Here is a 22,453-nt window from a genome sequence, read left to right as displayed (position 1 = left end):
GCCTGGATGTGGGCCCCAACAACATCCCCCAGATTGTGGATGCCTGCTGCGCCCTGCACAATTTGGTCGAGAGCAAGGGGGAGACCTTTCTCCAGGCTGGGCTGCGGAGGCCGGGAGGGCACACGTCCAGCAACCTGCTGCCCCCAGTCGGCAGGTGGACCCCGAGGGGACCCGGGTCCGGGAGGCCCTGCGGGCCCACTTCGACGAACAGGCCGCGGGGTGAACTCTGCCCAGGCCCCCTACTGCCCGCCCCTTCCTCCCCCACACTCCTGCCCCAACGCCCACACCATGGAGCACCCCCCGCCCCCCCCCCGCCACTTGTCCTGGACAAATGGCAGTACGCACTTGTGGCTGAACGTAAATTTTTTTTTTTCTTTCCGAACCTTTTTTTTTCTTGGATGTAAATAAATATGTGAACCACAAACAGAAAACTAGGTACAAACGTTCAACAAAAGCAATATGTACAAAAATAAAACAATGCAAAGAAACAACTGTGTGCCATAAATAATAAAAAGAAAACCAGGGAGGATAAAGGGGAGAACTATTTACATGGGGGGGACGGGGCAAACGGGGGGACCAAAAAAACAGGGTCCAACTATATACAAGGGGGGGGGCCACGTCCCGGGCCCCTCGCCCCTATAGCCCGGCACTGGGCATGGCCGGCTGGGAGCCCCGCCGCGCTTGCAGCCTGGTCCGTGGCTGGGTGGGAGCGGGCTGGACCGGAAGGTATGGGGGCCGGCGAGTGTCACGTGGCTCCAGGGGTCCCTCGGCGCTCTGGCCCTCGCGGGTGGGTGGCGGGGTGACCGCGGACGGGCCGGCGACGGGCGGAGCAGCTGGTGGTGGGGCTGCAGGAGCAGGCTGGGCGGGCGATGGTTCGGCCGGCATGGCATGGGGGGCCAGGTAGTCCACCAGGCGGGTAAATGTCTGCATGTAGGCCCCCCATGCCTCCTGGCGCCAGGCCAGCGCCCGCTCCTGCAGCTGGAGGTGCTGCTCCGCGACCTCCAGCTGCCGACGGAGGATGGCCAGCAGCTGGGGGTCCGTCGCCGTCGGCGGTTGTAGGCGCGGGGTCCGCCGTCTAGCCCGCCGCGGGGCTGGTCGGTCCTCGGCCGAGGGGCTGCCCTGGAGCGATGGTCCCGGAGGGCTCTCCAGGACGACTGACGCCTCGCCGGCGCTCTCTTCCAGTCCTTCGGATGGTGCAGGTGCAGGACACAGGAGAGGAGGGGGGGAAGAAGAATGGAGACAGGCGTTAGTGTGGGTCCCGAGCCGTGGCCTTTGTCCCCCCAGCCCTGTGCTGCAGGTTCCCCATCCCCGTCCCCGGGAGATGCTCCTGTGATGGATGGGGTTCAGGGGTCCCCCTGCCCTGCACCCCGTCCCCTGGTGGGAGCGACTCTCACTTCACCCCGCAGGGTCTGAGAGCAGGAGAGGTTTCTTAGGCCACAGATGCCCAGTTTCTGCCAGGAGTGACAGCACCAGCTGTCAGAAGAGACAGTCCTTCCAACCCGTCGTGGGGAGAAGACCCCAAGGGGGGCCCCTCTGGGATGCAGCTTTCCCCCTCCTCAGGCTGGCTGCCTACCAGCTCTCCCTTCCCCTAGCCTCTACCTGTGGCCCCCGCCCTCGCCCCCCAATTCCAAGCCAGCTCGGCTCCTCCCTCCTGTTTGTTCAGGGCAGAGGTGTCACCTGCCAGCTGTAGCGCCAGGATCCTCCTTTGGCCCTGGGAGCTCTTCGGCTCTTGTGGCTCATATGTAGCCTGAGTCTCCCTTTGGCACTCCCCCCACTCCATCACATGCTGCTGCTGCGGGGTGTCCCACCCCCTCCTCCCGGGGGCCCCTCGAGGTTCCGCTCCCCCCTGGCCCGGGGATGGGGCATGGCACTGTCATGCAGGGTGGGGGGGGGCACGGGCTGATGGCTGCAGTGCTGTGAGGTCCATGGCCCTGGTGTCCTTGGGGCCATGGCCATGTGAGCATGTGGGGGGCCCAGGACACATATCTCTTACCCCCGCCCCTCAAGCCCAGGGGTGTCCACCAGAGAGGGGTACCTACCTGTCGGTCCGCTCCCATGGTCTGGAGATCCCCGGGGGTCGGAGGCCCTGCTGCTGCTCCGGGATGGCAGGAGGAGGATCTGCAGGCTGGATTCTGCGGAGGAGGAGCCCCCCTCCTCCTCCTCCTCCTCCTCCTGCCGCGATGTCGCGGGGATGGCCTCCGGGGGGGGGCCCCGGGGTGCGGGGCTTGCCTCCGGGGCGGACTCCGGCTGCAGGGCCTGCTGGGGCTCGTCAGCCGAGGTGTCAAGGGTGGCCGGAGGGGAGGAGGTGTGCCGGGAGCCCAGGATGTCCCTGAGCTCCCTGTAAAAGGGGCAAGTGATGGGGGCGGCCCCAGATCGGCTGGCCGCATCCCGGGCCCGGGAGTAACCCTGCCGCAGCTCCTTGACCTTACTCCTGACGTGGTCAGGAGTGCGGGCAGGGTGACCCCGGGCAGCCAGGCCGTCGGCCAGCCGAGCGAACGCATCTACGTTCTGCCTCTTGCTCCCCATTACCTGGAGCACCTCCTCCTCGCTCCAGGGCCCCAGCAGGTCCTGCAGCTCGGCCTCCGTCCAGGAGGGGCCCCGCTGCCGCTTCCCAGCCTGGCTGCCCTTCTGGCTGGGCTGGCTGCCCTGGCTCCCCTTGGGGGGGGTCCCCTGGGGGGGCTGCCGGGCAGCTATCGCAGCTCTGTGGGGCTGAGGGTGGTGCAGGCTGGCCGCGTGTGCAGGCTGCAGCCTGCATGTTCCCTCAGCTTCCTGCAGAGGCAGGGAGGGGGAGGGGACCTTTAAGGGGCCGCTCCACGCGGCCACCAGTGAGCTGAGGGGCTGGAGAGAGCGTCTCTCAACCCCCCCAGCTGATGGCAGCCATGGAGGACCCGGCAATTTCGACGTTGCGGGACGCGGATCGTCTATACTGTCCCTACTTCGACGTTGAACGTCGAAGTAGGGCGCTATTCCAATCCCCTCATGAGGTTAGCGACTTCGACGTCTCACCGCCTAACATCGAAGTTAACTTTGAAATAGCGCCCGACGCGTGTAGCCGCGACGGGCGCTATTTCGAAGTTAGTGCCGCTACTTCGAAGTAGCGTGCACGTGTAGACACAGCTTAGATGTCCTGCTTTGAAGGATGATTTAGTTAGACCCTCCCCCAATAAACATTAAATCTTGGGGGATGATCAAGGGGCGGGTGTTAAATATACCAGGTAGAAAGTAAGGTTTGACTGTGCAAAGTGAGGTATTGTGCTCAACACAAGTTCCTTCTTTGTTTGTAACATAATAACTGCATCTGATCAATTCCAAAATTTGCAGGGAGTGCTTTAGGCATCAGTGTAAGAATCCACTGGTATGTGCAGTGCACTTTGCATTGAGAAAAAAATAATGCGACTCCCTAATTAGACAGTGAAAACACTTTCCTGTTATTTAAACAATTAACTGCGAGCAAGTTACGTTAGCAATCAACTGCTCTTGTTGCACTATGTACAAAACAGAGCTACTTTCAGCAATTCAAAATTTCTAATAACCACACCTGAAATATTAATTACCACCAAGTACAAATTATCTACCCTATGTTTAAAAATTGTTAGGCTTCAAAGTGCCACATTTCTGCTGTTTTTTTCCCCCCTCCCATTTCACGTTAAATTTAAGAGACTTGCCCTGACCTGCACGGTGCTGCATAATTTAACCCTCCTTACTTTTCTGAACATCTCTATTCATCCACTACTATTGCCCACTTTGCTCAACCTAACTCTTATGATTATCTTTCCCTTAAGGACAGACCCAAACTCACCACTGCACCTTTTTAGTGAAGTACACTAAGGTCCAGAATCCTCTTCCTGACCTGATTGATCATGCCTGGTATCTCCTCCCTTTAACCTTTTGTTAAAGAACATTTCTTCCAAGAGACGTATGAATCTAGTCCTCCCAACAGAGACAAATAAATATTATAAAACCTGAAGAAACTGTGGCACTAATGTGACATGCTAACCTTAATTAATCAATTAATCAATCAATCAATCAATCACATTGTGCTCGGGTACATCCCACCACTTGTGTACATATTCCCATATCAGTTCAGTCTTGCAAACACATGAAATCAACACGCATATTCATGGGATTCAGGTTATTCATACATATATTTTGCAGGCATGAGCTTGCATATTGCAAACTGTTCAAAGCAGGGACCATGAATTATATCTATAAAGCATGTGGTAAACTGTTCCAAATAATTACTTTAATATCTACAGTATTTCCTAATTCATACAGATTTCAGTTTATATTAATCTATTTCATGGATATAGCAAGTTAACAGTTCGTTGTGTGGTATGCAGTCTATTGCAGGTACATCTCAATTTCTGTGCTGATTTATTGATCACCGTTTTAGTACTCAGGGAAGTCAAAATACATATATAATCACACATAAAACAAGCCATTATTTGTAAATTACATAGAACAGCTTGCAGCAATGATCATCCAAGTGAACAGTGACAAATATCTTCACATTATATAAAGCTTCATTCTCAGTTGCACATGACAACAAGCTACTGTTGCTCCTGGGACAAAAATCAGGAACTTGTCAATTTAATGAGACTCAGTGTTGAAAAAGCAGCATACTATTACAGAAGATTAAAAGTGATCACAGCCTAAAATTACTCTGACTTGAATTCAGCATTTTCTTCTGCAAATATGTATCTTTAGATATTATACATTCACAGACAGACTACTCCAGTGGCCAGTCTATGGCTGGAAATGATCTCTAACATAGCATGAATTTTGGTAAGTTTCTTTTCAGTATCTCCTGTGCAATAAAAAAAATACACTGAGTCTACTTTTTCTCCCATTCCAAATGCCACAACGAGTAGGATGATAGAAGTTTTTAATCTTGCAACAGTCTTTGAAACTGTATCTCCTCCCAGTATATCAACTAGGCATATTCCAATGTAGACAAAGTTTTCCGATTCATACCATTTTTAGTCATATGAAAACGTCATTTGAGATCCCTAACATCAATAGTAGGTTGACAACAAACCTAAAAGGAACTAAGTAGCTGGGGATGGATTTTTTTTTTTTTTTTATTTATAGTCCAAAAACATTTGGACCCTCACAATACAAGTTAAACCTCTCTAGTCTGCCACGCTTAGGACCTGACCTGTGCCAAATGAGATAATTTGCCAGACCACAGGAGGTCGTAGAATCATAGAGCATTAGAACTGGAAGGGACCTTGAGAGGTCATTGAGTTCATTCCCTGCCCTTACAGTAGGATCAAGCACGGTGGACCATCCCTGTCAATATTGCCAAGCACCTTACTTCCACTGCTTATTGGCCTCACAGAAGACAATTAGTGATAAATTACATCAAAATAACAGCACAGAACACACAGACAGGACTGGTGCGTGTAAACAAACTTTATGGGACCACAGGAAACTTGGCCACACCCATGATAAGTGGTCATCTGGCTAACTAAAATAATGCGTGATTATGGATGTTGCTGAATGAGAATGTGCTGGACTAAAGAGGTTCAACCTGAATTTAGTAGGGTAATTTACAGTGCATGCCTTGAAGAGTTCACAGTTGAAAAAGACAAGACTGACGATGGGTGGGAGAAGGAATTATAATCTGAGTCACGCAGATATCAAGTGATTTGGCCAAGGTCAAACAGGAAATTTGTGGCAGATCTCAAAACTGAACTTCACTCAAATATATTAACCACAAAACTGCCTTTCATCAAATGATGCATAATCAAGACCTGAAGATTGCACTTATTCACAATAATCTCCTGCAAATCACAATTTGATGTACAAGAAGAGCATCTCATGATTTCTATTTTAAAAATGCCCTTCGGACGTCTCTTCTTCACTATTGCACAAGAATAACTTCACAAGGCCAACACAATTACGTGGATATTCAAAAGGTTAAAAGTGATGCTCTTTTTCCTCCCTAGTAAAAGGAGAAATTATACAACATATAGACAGACTGTGGACATGTGATAGGGGCCACTCACCTCATCACATGAAAATTCTATTGTGTTTGTACATGTGTCCACAGACCTGCCAACATGGAGGGAAAGGCAGCAGCTACCCCGTGGACAGAGATTCAATAGGGCCGGTGACTCCAGCCATTACTAGTGCTGCAGTAGCTGAAGCAACATTTGGACTCCCACTCCCTTTAAATTGCTGCCTGTGCACCCAGCTGCATGCTCTGGCAGTGCTAAAGGCTGGGAGAGGCATCCTCTGCACTCTGAGCAGCCACCTGTGCCCCTACAGGGGGCATGGAGCTGCAACCCCACCTTGCCCAGGCTGTTGGCTCTTCTACGTGTCTGCTTTCTTGCTGCTTTTGTGGTAGCCCCTCCCGGAAGATTTTCTTTTTCAGGTGCATTTTCAGTGACTCAATATACTGCCAGAATAAGTTTGCCTAATCAGAGTGGCTTTGTTTCTCTCCTCAGAGATAGTGTAATTGGTATTGTTGTACATAACCACGCAGTTCTTAGCAAGTAAGTGTATTTATTCTTAAGGTAAAAGCACTGCAGAAAAATTATTAAAAAATAAAAGAAAAACTAATACGTTTACCAGAGATCTCTTCCTCTGCACCATGGGCACTGGCTTGAGCAGTCCTACAAATATTATCCAGGGATTTTGCCGTTCATCACACTCTGCATCAAACAAGAGCTCTCATAAGCAAGAGGCACTCATTGATCCAGTTTGGCTTTTTGGAGATACCATCAACAGTTGATCAGCCAGACAACGGGTATCTGCTTAAAGTGTAGCTTCAAAAGGATGGACTCAAAGAGGATAATATGCATTTTCCTGATCTCACTCTGCCTTCCTCCCCCCATCCCCCCCAAAAAAAAAAGTCCTTTGAAGTTCCTAATATTTTACTGAGGTTGCTTTAACCTTGCCTTGCTTAAAGAAAGTATCCCACAAATGTACCCAAACATTTGCATGTTCAGTAAAATGGGCTGTGGGTACTGAAGGGCAAGCTAATTACAGTTTCTGCTGGGCAGCAGTGTGGATGTGTTTCCTGCTTAGTAGCTCTGTAGCCACACGGTCAAGAGCTCCTGGGTCTCTAAATGTCTACGTTTTCCATATCCTGGAGCAGCCACAGGACCAGGATGGCTGGAATCACTGTAGCTTGCCAGGCATGCCCCAACTAATCTCTAGTCCATCCGTTACAAAGTAGCTGAAGGGGTCTGGCCTGGTAGTTCTGCACCAACTGTAAATAGTCAGTATTAAAGTGGTTAGGACAGGTTTCTAATAGAATCCAAATTTCATGTATCTAACATATGAAAATCAGTCTTTGATTTTGCTGTCCAGTGGCAGTGTTAGAATCTTCTCAGTTAATAGTTCAAGATGGTCAGCTGTTCATACTGACATACATGTGAATTTGGAGCACCAATAAAATTGGTCTTTGAATAGAACTAAAAATCAGTAATCAATTTTTAATTTTAATTAAATATTTCTGTAACTGGAAAAAGTTGCATTATGGATAAGCCTTCACAGAACTGCTGAAAACTGTAAACCAGGGTTTCTTCCAGGAAATTAGTAAACCTATAGGTACTTCAAAACTATTTTTAAAATCCTTTATGATTTAAGATTAAAGACTAATAAGTACCAAATTTCTGCAAATGCCTCAATATTAAAGGTTTTCTTTTGTGATGCCATTTTCTATTCAGTATTTATTGTTGTTTTATTACTCAACTTTCAATTAGTTACTAGAATTGGAGGCTCTGCATTTCAACTTAAAAATTAGTTAGGACCAAAAACAGAGCGCAAGTAGTTCTGTGAAAATACAAATTGTGATCTGATTATGTAACCAATGAACAAAAAAATACCTTCTGTATTTGGAATAGGTCTAGAATATTCAGCGCACTACCACAACTTTAATGTTAAGCAAGAGTTGCATGACATATTTTAATAAGAAATAGATGTGTTCTGATTTTTTCTTTTCCTCAAGAGGTGTTAAAAACACCTTAACTAGACCCTAAAAGAAAAAATGTGATATATTCTAACACATAACTAAAGTGAAATATAAAGTGAAAAAGCAACAGACAAGTGAGATATATATAGCATCCGCATAAAACTTTGCTTTAAAATTGAATACACCTTTTAAAGGGGTGTAGGGAGCTCTGGACAGAGGTAGTACCCATGTTCTCTGGCACCTGCATCCTATTCGTAAGACGGATGGAGACACTGGTCCTCATCCATCTCTTCTCTCTCATGTCTGGCTCCAAGTGCCACACCCCAGGCAACGGTCTCAGCTGGCCGGCTGAACAACGTGTGGGGATGGTGTTAACACGGCATCACTGGGCAAATGTCTTCCATGTCGAAGTCACCGGCCAGGGTGGAGGGGCTTCAAGATAAGCTCAACGGCCACGTGTTCAGGACCACGACAAGCCACAAAGTTACTGTGGAATTTCGGCTGTGGTCAACAGCCTGAAGAGGGATGGGCTCCATCAGGCTATCTTGCCCATGACACACCACATGATGACATCTACCACTACCCAACACATACTGGATCGGTCGCAGCCCGGGTTAACAATGACCGCGCCCACCGTTGCACACCAGGACGGAGGTGAAAAGTATCTTACTGGTGACCAGTCAAGCAAGATCCGTGGGACAGACAACATTGTTATCGGTACTTGGAATGTATGTACATTGAGAGCAGAAGAGAAGTTGAGAGAATTGACCCATGAAATGGAAAGATACCACTGGAACATCTTGGGTATCTGTGAACTGCGTTGGAAAGGCTCTGGTGAACAATCAGTCGAAGGGGGTCATAAGTTGTACTTCAGTGGAAAGGAGGATAAACATGAGCACGGTGTTGGCTTTCTAATATACAGCGACTTTGTGAATACTGTCATTGGATGCCAACCAGTCTCCAACAGATTCATTACCATCCTTCTGAAAGTATCCCCTTCCAACATCACCATCATTCAGGCTTATGCCCCAACATCTGATTACGATGATAGTGAAGAAGAAGAGTTTTACGATCAGCTACAGGATGGCCTGGAGCAAACACCAAAAAACGACACACTTATTGTACAAGGAGACTGGAATGCAAAAGTTGGAGCGGATGCATATAGTTACTGGAAAGGAACGTGTGGGTCATACTGCAACACTGAAACCAACGACAGAGGCCTTAGACTTCTGGAGTTAGCCAGATATAACGACTTCATGCTGGCTAATACATTAGGCCCTCACAAGGCGTCCAGACAATGGACTGGGCACAGCTCCAGTGGAGACCATCGCAGTCAGATTGATTACATCTTGGTCAAGAAGCGCTTCCGAACAAGCGTTAACATTGCAAAGACACGCAGTTTTCCAGGAGCGGATGTTGGAAGTGATCATGATCTAGTGATGAGGTCATTCCGCCTACGCTTGCAGAAGATCTTAAAATCAAGGCACACACGAATTAAGTTTGACCTTGAAAAGCTCAAAGATCCTGAGGTGGCAGAAGCCTTCCAAGTAAAAATAGGAGGGAGACTCGCACCACTGCTCATCCTTGGTGCTGAAGAAGCAGATGAGGACATAATGGCCTACATCTTTAATACAGCAGTAGTAGAAACAGCTACTGAGATTCTTGGCAAACACCGCTCAAAGAAGAAGCCTTGGGTTACTGCTGATCCGCTTGACCTCTGTGACAAATGGCGAGAACTGAAAAAGAAGAAAGGTGAAGCTGGTGGGATTGAGAAATACAGAGAAATCAACAAGACCATCAGGAAAGGCATGAAGGCGGCAAAACAGAGTTGGGTAGAAGGCCAGTGCAAGGAAATAAAAGATAGCCTTAATAAAAATAACAGCAAGAAGGCATACCAGACAGTAAGAGAGATGACAAACATTAGACAACCTAGAGTTTCCATCGTCCAGAACAAGGCAGGGAACTGCCTCACTGAAGAGAAAGAGATCCTTGACAGGTGGACAGAATACTGTTCTGAGCTGTACAATGATAAGGTCGATGGAGACCCAGAAATACTGAAATGTCCATTTGCTACTGAAGAGAACAGCCTCCCAATCCTTCGGGAAGAAGTAGAGGCAGCAGTGCGATCACTGAAGAAAGGAAAGTCAGCTGGAGTGGACAATATCCCAGCAGAACTGATACAAGCAGGGGGAGATGACATGATCAGTGCCCTTACCAACATATGCAATAAGATCTGGCAGACAGGAAAATGGCCTATGTCATGGAACCAGTCGCTAGTGATCGCACTTCCCAAAAAGGGCAACCTCCAACAGTGCCGAAACTATTGTACGATAAGCCTCATTAGCCACCCAAGTAAAGTCTTACCGAAAGTAATATTGAACACGTTGAAGCCCCAAGCTGAGACGATTATTGCTGAGGAACAAGCCAGCTTTAGGGCAGGGCGGAGTACCACCAAACAAATATTCAACCTGAGAATTCTCTGCGAGAAATATCTGCAGCACCAACAGCACCTGTACCATGTTTTCGTGGACTTCAAAAAGGCCTTTGACAGAGTTTGGCAGGCAGCATTATGAGCCACCATGAGAAAGTACAACAACATCAGCCCCAACCCTGTCCGAGTTGTTGAACACCTGTATGACAATGCCAGCAGTGCAATTTTCCACAATGGCACCATCGGAAGCTGGTTCAGAACGACAGTGGGCATCCGTCAGGCTTGTCTGCTCTTCCCCACGCTTTTCAACATCTTTCTGGAGCGCATCATGATTGATGCCTTGGAAGACCATGAAGGAATTGTCAGCATATGGGGCAGAATAATCACCAACCTTCGCTTCGCTGACGATGTAGACAGATTAGCTGGAGGAGAAGAGGAACTTGCCAGCTTGGTAGAACGGCTGGATACCACCTCGAAAGCCTATGGAATGGAGATAAATGCAGAAAAGACAAAACTGATGACCAGTAACACCAATGGCATCAGTAGGGATATAATGGTGAATAATGGTGAATGGACAAGCTCTTCAGTGTGTGTCCAGCTTCAAGTACTTAGGTGCAACCGTGTCAGATGAAGGCTCCAGACCAGAAGTCCTCTCCAGAACAGCGCAAACAACAGCGGTGCTTACAAAACTTAGGCCCATCTGGAGGGACAAGAACATAAGTCTGATATCGAAAGTAAGACTGATGCACTCACTGGTCATCTCAGTGTTCTTGTACGCTTGTGAAACGTGGACCCTTACAGCAGAATTGCAGAAAAAGATCCAAAGCATGGAGATGAGATGCTATAGGAGGCTTTTGGGCATCCCTTATATTGAGCATGTCACGAACGAAGAAGTACGACATAGGATCAGGCATGTCATAGGCCCACATGATGACCTGATCACTGTGGTGCAGAAGCGCAAGCTCAGATGGTACGGCCACATCATCAGATCATCAGGCCTTTCAAAGACCATCTTGCAAGGCACAGTACCTGGTGGTAGAAGGAAAGGCAGGCAAAAGAAAAGATGGGAACATAACATCAAAGAGTGGACAAACCTGAATGTGAGTGAGTTACAGAGAGCTGCACAGGACAGGATGAGGAGGAGTGAGTTGATCAGGAAGTCATCATCTGCAGTGCCCCAACGACCCTCAAAAGGGGTTATGGGATAGAGATGAGAGATGCATAGATCATTGTTTATCAATCTGGCATATTTTTAAAAATAAAAATAAACTTATTTTTTACAAACACCCTCTCACACACACACACACACACACACACACACACCCCTAAAAAAAAGAGAGAGAAAGAAAACAAAGAAATAGCAAAGCAATGAATCAATAAGTATTGCCATCACAAAGAGAAGGAAACATTAATTCTTTCATGTATAATTGTTAAAGTCTGTACACTACTTGATACTACTTTTGAAATGTCTTTGCATCCAAATGCTGTGCTTCACAGTATGAGCTGTGAAATGAAACCCTAGATAATACTTGTTGTAAGAGATAATGAATAGTTTCAGTGAAACCTATGCATTCTGTCAGCCATACAGTGACACTCTCTTTTATACACTGTAGTAGAAAACAAAGGGATATCACAGACTGAATCATGAGACAAACAAGTGCATCATGACATGCAAACAGAAGTGTTATTTAACGTGATGCATGTTGACTTTGCTAATCATCCCCCTCCCCCAAACATCCAAACACACATTGGAAATTTTTCCTACTTGAATTAATGATGTGGATTGTTGGTTTAAAAAATCCCCAAACCTGGGTTTTTTTACATATTATATACATATACACACACAAGAAAGACAGCACAGATGTTTTCTTATACAAAATACTACATTTTATGACACATAACACAAAACTAAAGAGTAGCGCAGTAGGAGGCGGAGGCTTGGTCTCTCACTGTGTTCAAGTAGTACAGCACATTTTGGGTACTTCCACAATCTAAATACAGAAATCCAGATAAGCTATTTCCATTGTGCTGCTGCCTGAGACAGGACTCCACAGAAACATCAGGCTTCTCTGCATACTAGGAAGATGCTCAACAGGGGCAGTGAGCCTGATCTAAAGCACTAGGAGCTGGTCTGCACAGCAGATGGGAGGCGCAATTTCCAGTGTGAGGAGACATACACATGCTAGCTCTGCTCAAGCTAGAGCATAACCAAATGATGTACTTGCAGTTGCCTGGGCAGTCCCTGCTCTAGTATGTACTCAGCTAGCTAGCCCAGACCCCACCCAGGACACTGTAGCCACATGGCTATTTTTAGGCTCTAGCTTGTGCGGAGCTAGCATGTGTAGGTCTTCCTGCCCTAGACGTTACAGCTCCCAGCTGCTGTATGCACATACTGCAGCACATCAGTCTGACTCAAACCTCCTTTGCTGGCAAAGCGAGGGTCAGTGGTTCAGTACTGCCAATACTACAATCACAAATTCCTGGCCATTTCTTCAGCAGCCCTGGCTGGCTGCTCTGCCCCAGAAGATGGAGAAACCAGAAGAGGAGGGTCTTTGCTCCACACAGCTCAGGCAAATGGGAACTGCAGCATCTCCAGTCACCATGAGGCTGGCTCCAGGGAGGGCCAAAAATCACAATTTACAATGTAAGAATTGAAACACTGATGGTTTGTGGCTTCCTGGCATCTCTAACACTCTGAAATGCCATGTCTTGTCACAGTAAGGACAGGATGTTGTGGCAAAAGAGTATAGCTCCCTCTAAGAGGCTCCTGAAATGCTGCCAAGAACACTTAAGAGTTATCTTGTAGACTGCAGGTCCTCCTTACCATTACTGTGGTGGCAAAGGAAGCCTGCTAGAGAATTTCTCTTCTAGGCAAACTAGAGGCTTAAGCTCTTGCTGCTGCAGTGACAGCTCAAGAAAGGAACAGTGGAGCTGCAAGCTGAAATAAAGTTGATATTGAACAAAAGCACCAACAACTTATGAAACCAAGTGGTGAGGAGGAGCTGAAATGCAGTGCCTTAAGTTGTGCCAGAATACTCTGGAATGCCATTCTGACACTTCTTTTAAAGGAGCCAGAATGGCATATTGTTACATCTGCTGGTCCCTGTTCAGGCTTATATCCTACCTGGCTGCAGCACACCCTCCAAGTGCCACGCATTGAGAGAGGATGCTCAATGGCAGATCAGTGAAGAGACAGCTGGGAAAACTGCAGCCAGAAACAGGCAGGGAAACATGGAGTCAGAAACCAACAGGAGCTAAGGACACAGCTATAGCCAGGTGATGTTGGGAGCCAGACAATGGAGAACACCTGGATAGTACAGAACCCTACAGAAAGCCAGGCTGATCAGATGCCCAGTTTTCACTCAGAACACCCAGTCAAAAAGGGACCCAGTCAATGGGACTGGTAAACGTGGTCAGAAGCGCTGCAGAGCTAAGGCAGGCTAGTCCCCACCTGTCCTGACACTGCTGTGAGCCAGGCAAGTGGACAGCAGGTCCAGCTTTTAGGTATGTGTGCGTATGGAGCGGGGGGAGGGAGGGAGTTTCACATGCTGCCCTTGCCCTTACCCACAGCTCCACACATTTTATTGGTCAGGAAACAGCTAACGGGAGTTGGGGGCCAGTGCCTGTGAATGAGAGCACTCTGCAGATCCCCCTGATAACGCTTCCTTCCCCCTGCCTAGGTGCAGGACCACTGCTACCCACTTCCAGGGCAAAGTGGTGAGCCAGGAGAGGCAGGGAACCTGTCATAGCATTGCTGCACAAACTAACTGGGAGCCAGTTGAGTTAAACCTATTCCCCAACTCTAAGCCTCAGACTCCACCCCAGCCCGAGCCCTCCCGACATCCAAAGCTCCACCCCCTAAACACCTCATCCCTGACCCCACCCCAGAGTCTGCAGCCCCAGTTTGAGCCCTCATCCCTCCTGCACCCCAACCCCTTGCCCCAGCTAAGTGAAAGTGAGTGAGGGTGTGGGAGAATGAGCCTCCACAGAAGGGGGAATGAAGTGAGAAGAGGGTAGGGGCTCAGAGAAGATGGGTGGAGGAGATGGCCTTGGAGAAGGGGCAAGGCTCAGGTGTTCAGTTTTGTGTTATTAGAGAGGTGACAACTCTATAAGGCAGCCTGAGCTGGGTCCAGTAAGCAGCAATGGGAGTCACTCCTCCCCTTCTGATTCTCTCATAGCTCTCCCAGCACCCTAGCATCCTCATAGCTACCCCTATGATTCCCTTTTCTCTTCTGCTCACTCCTGAGGCATTCCACCGCCCTGCATTCTGACGTGTTTAGGACACCAGCACTGCTGAACTGACAACTTGTTCCACTACTAGACGCAGAATTTCTTGTGGCTTGTGTTGAAGAGCAGGGCTCAGTCCTGGAGCCTCTGGTAACACCACTGAACTATTGGGGGCAGTGTTATACCCTCAGACTTGGAACAGTACTAACAACCCAAACACATAGTTTGCCCTTTCAACACTATAAAACTGGTCCACTGCCATTGGGCCCACCTGCTCAAACATGCAGATGACTTTAAAAAGAATAAGTGAGGGGACAATGGATCAACATTAGTGTGGATCCACTGACCAACCTCTCAAAATTTGGGAGGGAACAAAGATTGTTAGTTGTGATTACCAAACTCTAAGGTTTTGGCTGCTGCGAAAAAGCGTGGGGAATTTGATTTGTTTCTCTTTCCCCTCCGCCTGCCACGCAGGTGAGAATGGTAATTGTGATTAGTCACGCATTATAGTTACACTTGAATGAGTATAACTTAGGATCAGAAAAAGCATTTGGAGAAATCAAAAATTTGTCTTTACAGAACTTTTCGCGCATGTCTTGACTTAACTCCCACTGAAGTTACTACAAGTCTCTCTCTTGACATCAATAAAAACTGCAGTAAGGCATTTATCACCATTGAAACTGAAGGAGATGTTATTGCAGTTCAAACAAGGATACGTCTAGTCAGGTGTCTAATCCATAGAAAGGACAGTGGAAGGTAATTTATTTTTATAAATATTTTTGCAATTTTTCCAAATTAGAAAACATATATATTCTCCTCAACATTTAACAGACCTGAAATGTAAGACGGTATTTTTTTTAAATGATCAGATAATGGAAAGAGAAAAGCAAAGCACATTTCTGACTGAAAGATAGAAAAGAAAGGAAAATATAAAAATAGTACTGGCCCAGGCAGATCATTAGAGCTGATAGTTACATAGATACATAAAAGGAGACCACTTCGCCAGCATCCTCCAACTGTAAACACTAACAACCCTAGGTATCAGCTTAATCATACAGTAAACACAGTGAAAATGCAATACCTGTTCAAAGCTTCAATGATATTCACTGTTAGAGCAATTTCAAATACTAGCATACTCCAATTTAGCTTGCCTTGTTCTATCCACTGATTTTTGAAGGATACTCAGTAGTAGTATAATATGTGATTCTGCAACAAACTGAGCCTGACTGCTCCCATGTATGTAACTCTGCAAAATGAGAGAAAGAAACAAAAATAAATCATCGTCATTAAGGCTGTGAAAAACACTGAAAAATGACATGGTTTAGTATTTGTCTGTATTTGTCTTTGAATTAAAATAAAACCTGTCTTGCTGAGTACCAGATCCTCTTAAAAAAAAAAGCTCGGATTATCACAAAATATTTTAAGTTGCCCCATGATTGACCTTACATACACAGCCATCTATACTCACCTCTTAGAAGCACCTAAGTAATGCACATTCCTTCAGGTAAACTGTGTCTCACCTGAAAACACTGTTTTCATACTTTTTAGCTTATACAAACAACTTTTACTGAACCACTGAAAAAGCAATCTACACTAGAGGCCAAGTTGCAGACAGAAACTTGTTGTAATAGATGGCCAAAGTGCATGGGCTACCACCCTTGCTGGCCAGGGAAGTGGGTGGGGCTGTGGTGACCCAGGCGAAAGGTAGCAAGATGTATAGATATATAAATTTGGTAAAGCTCGCCAATCTGACTTAAAGTTGAAGATTATAGGTACCTCCCCTGAGTTAACGGTGAAGTCTGAGGCAGAGCCTCAGGCTGAGGCTGTAGGTGAGTTTTTGGGATTCCCAGTCAGAACACAGACAATGATTTTAACAATACCTATGTTTTATTTAATAGTACAACAGTACATATGCAGCACTTAACCAAGACACTACAATAGAGATATATCACTGTTAGCACTTAGATTACAATAAGAGATTTTAACAATGTTACTAAGCAATACCTATTGTTTTACTAACTGCTCTTATGATTTTATCCTATGTTTAGCAAACAGGATGCAATACTCACTGACTCCTTTTGAACTCTTTAGAAGCGGAGACCAGCTCGCTTCCAGCTGTCAAAAGGGAGTTATTGCACTGGTTCAGAAAAGGAAGAAGTTAGCTAAGAGATTTAAGAAATAACAAGAGTAGAATACAGCAAAGGAGAGAGAGAGAAAGCGAAAGTCACGGTGACAGGCACCCCGCTGGTGCGGATCTGTCTGGCGCAGTTTCACACGCGTCGCGATGGGCATTCTTCTATGCGCCCTTTCTGTTCTCCCAAAGGATTTTTATACCCTTTTTCCTTGTGTTGACTAAATTAGGGTCTGACCTAATTGAATCTTGAATACCTGCGGAGACCCCCCGTGGATGACCTAATTCTATTCATCCTGTTTTTCTCGAAAAAGAGCTCAAGGGGAAATTCCCGTCTAAGCCCCTTTACCTGAATATATCAGATGATCTTTTGTTCTCTCCCGTAAGTGAGGAAAGGTTTGGGCATATTTTGATATCTGAAAGGTATTTTTAGATGGCACAGACTGATATAACACACCATTACTAACCTGACCTTAAACCTATGTACACAAAGTTAACTTGCCCAAGCTTTCCCCCTCATAACCTACTTACTGGGCAGACCCCTTGCATTACTGCTGACAGGAAAACAGGTAAGCATAGATCCTTCTAGGCCTCAGTTAGCTAGACTATCATGGCTTCCTAATATCTACCCTAGACCATATAGTATAAGCTATGCACAGGCAACAAGACGTCACTTCGGGGAGCCCCCAGGCCAGCCCTATGGCTAGTTGCTGTGGGAAATAATACCCAGCAACAGCTGGAACGGCGTGGTGGGGATCCATTGGGAGGCTGGGCTTGGCCCCGCACTGGGTGCCTAGTATGGTGCAGGGGGAACTCTGTTGAGGGGCTGGACCAGGTTCCACGTTGGCTGGGGGAGGACCTGGGGCTGGCACAGAGTGTGTGGGAGACATGGTAGAACCTTCCCTGGACAGAGAGATGGACCCAACAAAAATAATATATATGACTCTTTACCAGTTTCAGAGAAGGTATTCTCTTCAGTATTTATGGTATTTAGGGTATTCTTATTTAGGGCGTGAGAGTGGGGAGGGGAATCACCCTTTTTCTCTTCTGTCATAGCAACTCAGTAATATGGTGAAATGCATCCATGATAGTTTCCATTTTTTTTCCATCTTATTTACTTTAGTTCCCCCACCCACCCCTCAGAAATAAGCCTTGGCTCAAACTCAGAAGGCTAAAGATTTCCATCTGTTTGCATTCGTTCTTGTTGAGAAGTCTCTCTGTATAATGTTGGGGCGCTCTCTCTTCCTTCTGAACGTATATACTGTTGAATGTTAAAATCTGCACAATATATAAAATAAGTAACATGTAAGACATTTGAAAGAGCAAATCCACTCAACACTTGATATTTTGGATATGCAGCCTAATAAGGAACTGTATTTTTTTTTTAAATCCAGGAAGTAAAATATGTTGTGGATTTATTTTTAAACCAAAGTGACTTATTGTAAAGGTTTAGTATGTTTTCAGTATAAAACTAGCTATTGTTACAAAATTACATGTGAAGCAAAAGCTGACCAATATCACAACATACAAACTGCAAAAAAGTGCTATAGCCACAGAAAGTGAAAGTAGACTGTCAGATCACATATTTATATAGTTGTACTTTTATCAGCTAAATTTATAAAATCACAAATGTCACAACAAATATAACCCTAATTCCAAAAGCACATACTCTCCAGGGAAGTCTGAGCCACACACTTGTGCACATGTTCTTATATGTTGTGAGTCTGGCCATGAATGCAGGGGACTGGACTAGATGACCTGTTGACAGTCTATTCCAGTCCATTCCCTATGGTTCTAATGTGTCTTTATACACCTGGGTACTTAGCTCTCACTCAGTGGAATGTCTCTTGTGATTTAAGCATTTGCATGATTGGGGCTTAAATATGCACAATACATGGTGAAAGTCTACTTTTCGTGACAATTTTAGTAGAGTATAGTAGACTATGACTGCATTATGTTTACAAAATATACTATACGTAGTATATGCAGTGGGAGCATAGTGTAGTATCAACTATTACACTATTAACTGCTTGTATCAAATCACTTAGTCTAAATTACATCTCAAAAAGTAATATTTTGTTTAATTTAATTTGTTAATATTCCACACACAACAAAGCATTTTTATTATCAACAAGATGCACCAAATACATATCTTAAATTTCATTTTTAAAGCATCCAGTAATCCTATTCCAAACTTCTTCAAGTTTCTTCCTAACACAAGGTTCCTTTTGCTCCTCCTGGGAGTAACCACAGTCTTTAGTGGCTGTCTGTGGAAGCCAGTACATTTGATGTGTTACAAAGTACTGCTCAAATTACGTAGTATGGCTTCTGAGATCAGAAGGATTAATTACAACCCATCATTATATTCAGCCAGCGGCATAAGATTATTTTATATGGAAATATCTAGACTTCAGATTTGCAACTTAACATTTATTTTTAACTGCCAGCAAACAAACACCAAGCTCTGAAAATTTAGAGCTTGATTTTCTGTTTTCTTTTACTTGGTGTAGGTGATTTACACTTGGCAAAACTCAGTAATAGTAAAAACAGTAGAACAACAATAGTAAAAATCTATTATTGTGATATGCTAGATGATTTTAATCCTTGACATCTGCATCAGTTTGGCACGGATATACAGCCAACATACAAAGCAGTGAATCATCAGTTTCATAGAATTTAACCAAAACAGACAAGATGCTGAAACGCTCATAGCAGCAAATATGTAGTACTTCACAGTGTTTCTTAAGCCTAAGCTTTTTTAAAAAAAGTCCAGATAATTTAGGTCCAGTATCCCTGAGAAACTACCACCTCTCCAAATGATATAGCATCAGTAGAAACCACCTCAGGCAGTAGGGCTGCTTCCCCATGTTATAACTGGCAGAGAGTGAGGGAAAATTCTGAATTAGCTATCCTTGGCTTTGAACTGCTTTCCAACACTGGGTCACTAAGTCCAAAATAGCAAGGAAGGGTCCTGTGGCACCTTATAGACTAACACAAAAGTTTTGAGCATGAGCTTTCGTGAGCACAGACTCACTTCATCAGATGCTGGTCTTGGAAATCTGCAGGGCCAGGTATAAATAAGCCAGAGCAAGGGTGGGGATAACAAGGTTAGCTCAGTCAGCAAGGGTGAGGCTTACTCCCAGCAGTTGATCTGGAGGTGTGAACACCAAGGGAGGGGAAGCTGCTTCTGTATTTAGCCAGCCATTTGCAGTCTTTGTTTAAGCCAGAGCTGAGGGCATCGAATTTGCAGATGAATTGCAGCTCAGAAATTTCTCTTTGGAGTCTGGTCCTGAAATTTCTTTGCTGTAGGATAGTTACTTTTAAGTCTGCTACTGTGTGGCCTGGGACCTACACACTCTGCTCAGCAGAAGAGTCTGCTCTTTCTCGGGGACTCTCATTTTGCCCCACCACCCGCACAAACATAAAACAGTTCTGCGGTGATCTGGAAGCCTACTTTCGCCGTCTCAGACTCAAAGAATACTTTCAACACAACACTGACCAGCACACTATTACACATGCACCCTCCCAGCAGCACAAGAATAACAACTCCATGTGGACTCCTCCTAAGGGTAGAAATAACAGTCTGGACCTATATATAGAATGCTTTCGCCAACGCGCACAGGCAGAAATTCTGGAGAGACAGCATAGTTTGCCTCACAACCTCAGTCGTGCGGAACACAATGCCATCCACAGCCTCAGAAACAACCCTAACATTATAATCAAAGAGGCAGATAAAGGAGGAGCTACTGTCATCATGAACAGGTCTGACTACCAGAAGGCAGCTTCCAGACAACTCTCCAAAACCAAATTTTACAGGCTACTTTCCTCAGATCCCACCAAGGAATACACTAAGAAACTACACCATCTGCTCAGGACACTCCCTACACAAGCACAAGAACAGATTTATACTAACACACCTCTAGAGCCCCGTCCGGGGCTATTCTACCTACTACCCAAGATCCACAAACCTGGAAATCCTGGATGCCCCATCATCTTGGGCATTGGCACTCTCACTGAAGGACTGTCTGGTTATCTGGACTCTCTCCTCAGACCCTATGCCACCAGCACTCCCAGCTATCTCCAAGACACCACTGACTTCCTGAGAAAACTACAAGACATGGATGACCTACCAGAAAACACTATCCTAGCAACGAGGGATGTAGAGGCTCTCTATACCAACATCCCACACAAAGATGGAATAAATGCTGTCCAGAACAGTATCCCTGATGATGCTACAGCATATCTGATGGCTGAGCTCTGTAACTTTATCCTCTCACACAACTATTTCAGATTAGGCGACGACATATACCTTCAAATCAGCGGCACAGCTATGGGTACCCGCATGGCCCCTCAATAAGCCAATATTTTCATGGCTGACCTGGAACAGCACTTCCTTAGCTCTCGTTCACCAACACCCTGTCTCTACCTACGCTACATTGATGACATCTTCATCATCTGGACCCATGGGAAGGAGACTCTGGAGGAATTCCACCGGGACTTCAACAACTTTCACCCCAACATCAACCTCAGCCTGGAACAGTCCACACAGGAGATCCACTTCCTGGACACCACGGTGCTAATACACGATGGCCACATCAATACCACCCTGTACCGTAAACCTACTGACCACTACACCTACCTTCATGCCTCCAGCTTCCATCCCAGACACACCACACAATCCATTGTCTACAGCCAAGCACTAAGATATAACCGCATTTGCTCCAACCCCTCCGACAGAGACAAACACCTACAGGATCTCTACCAAGCATTCTTGAAACTGCAATACCCACCTGAGGAAGTGAAAAAACAGATCAAGAGAGCCCGACGTGTGCCATGAAGCCTCTTACTGAAGGACAAGTGCAAGAGAGAAACCAACAGAACACCACTAGCCATCACCTACAGTCCTCAGCTAAAACCTCCACAGCGCATCATCAGGGATTTACAACCCATCCTGGACCATGATCCCCAGCTTTCACAGGCCTTGGGAGGCAGACGAGTCCTTGCCCACAAACAACCTGCCAACCTGAGGCAAATCATAACCAGCAACTGTACACCACACCACAGTCACTCTAACTCAGGGACCCATCCATGCAACAAACCTCGTTGCCAGCTCTGCCCACATATCTACACCGGCAACACCATTACAGGACCTAACCAGATCAGCCACACCATCGTGGGTTCATTCAGCTGCACATCTACCAATATAATTTATGCCATCATGTGCCAGCAATGCCCCTCTGCTATATACATCGGACAAACTGGACAGTCTCTACGTAAAAGAATAAACGCACACAAATCAGACATCAGAAATGGCAATATACAAAAACCTGTAGGAGAGCACTTCAATCTCCCAGGCCACACAGTAGCAGACTTAAAAGTAACTATCCTACAGCAAAGAAATTTCAGGACCAGACTCCAAAGAGAAATTTCTGAGCTACAATTCATCTGCAAATTCGATGCCCTCAGCTCTGGCTTAAACAAAGACTGCGAATGGCTGGCTAAATACAGAAGCAGCTTCCCCTCCCTTGGTATTCACACCTCCAGATCAACTGCTGGGAGTAAGCCTCACCCTTGCTGACTGAGCTAACCTTGTTATCCCCACCCTTGCTCTGGCTTATTTATACCTGGCCCTGCAGATTTCCAAGACCAGCATCTGATGAAGTGAGTCTGTGCTCATGAAAGCTCATGCTCAAAACTTTTCTGTTAGTCTATAAGGTGCCACAGGACCCTTTGTTGCTGT

General features: G+C 46.1%; 1 protein-coding gene across 3 annotated transcripts in view; it reads right to left on the bottom strand.

Moving 5' to 3' along the window:
• Positions 1–22,453, bottom strand: part of TUSC3 (tumor suppressor candidate 3) — a 434,459-nt gene that overhangs the window by 66,993 nt on the left and 345,013 nt on the right. For 2 of the 3 annotated variants that reach the window (XM_074991822.1, XM_074991821.1), the window contains one exon: positions 15,765–15,828. The exons of the other annotated variant lie outside the window; for it this stretch is intronic. In XM_074991822.1, coding sequence (XP_074847923.1) covers positions 15,765–15,828 — 64 coding nt within the window. The remainder of the gene's footprint in view (positions 1–15,764; positions 15,829–22,453) is intronic. 3 annotated transcript variants of the gene reach the window in all.

Source organism: Carettochelys insculpta, chromosome 4, assembly GCF_033958435.1.
Source record: "Carettochelys insculpta isolate YL-2023 chromosome 4, ASM3395843v1, whole genome shotgun sequence".
Taxonomy (NCBI): Eukaryota; Metazoa; Chordata; order Testudines; family Carettochelyidae; genus Carettochelys; species Carettochelys insculpta.
Note: the sequence above shows the minus strand (reverse complement) of the source record. Positions and strands in the feature narration are given on the sequence as shown.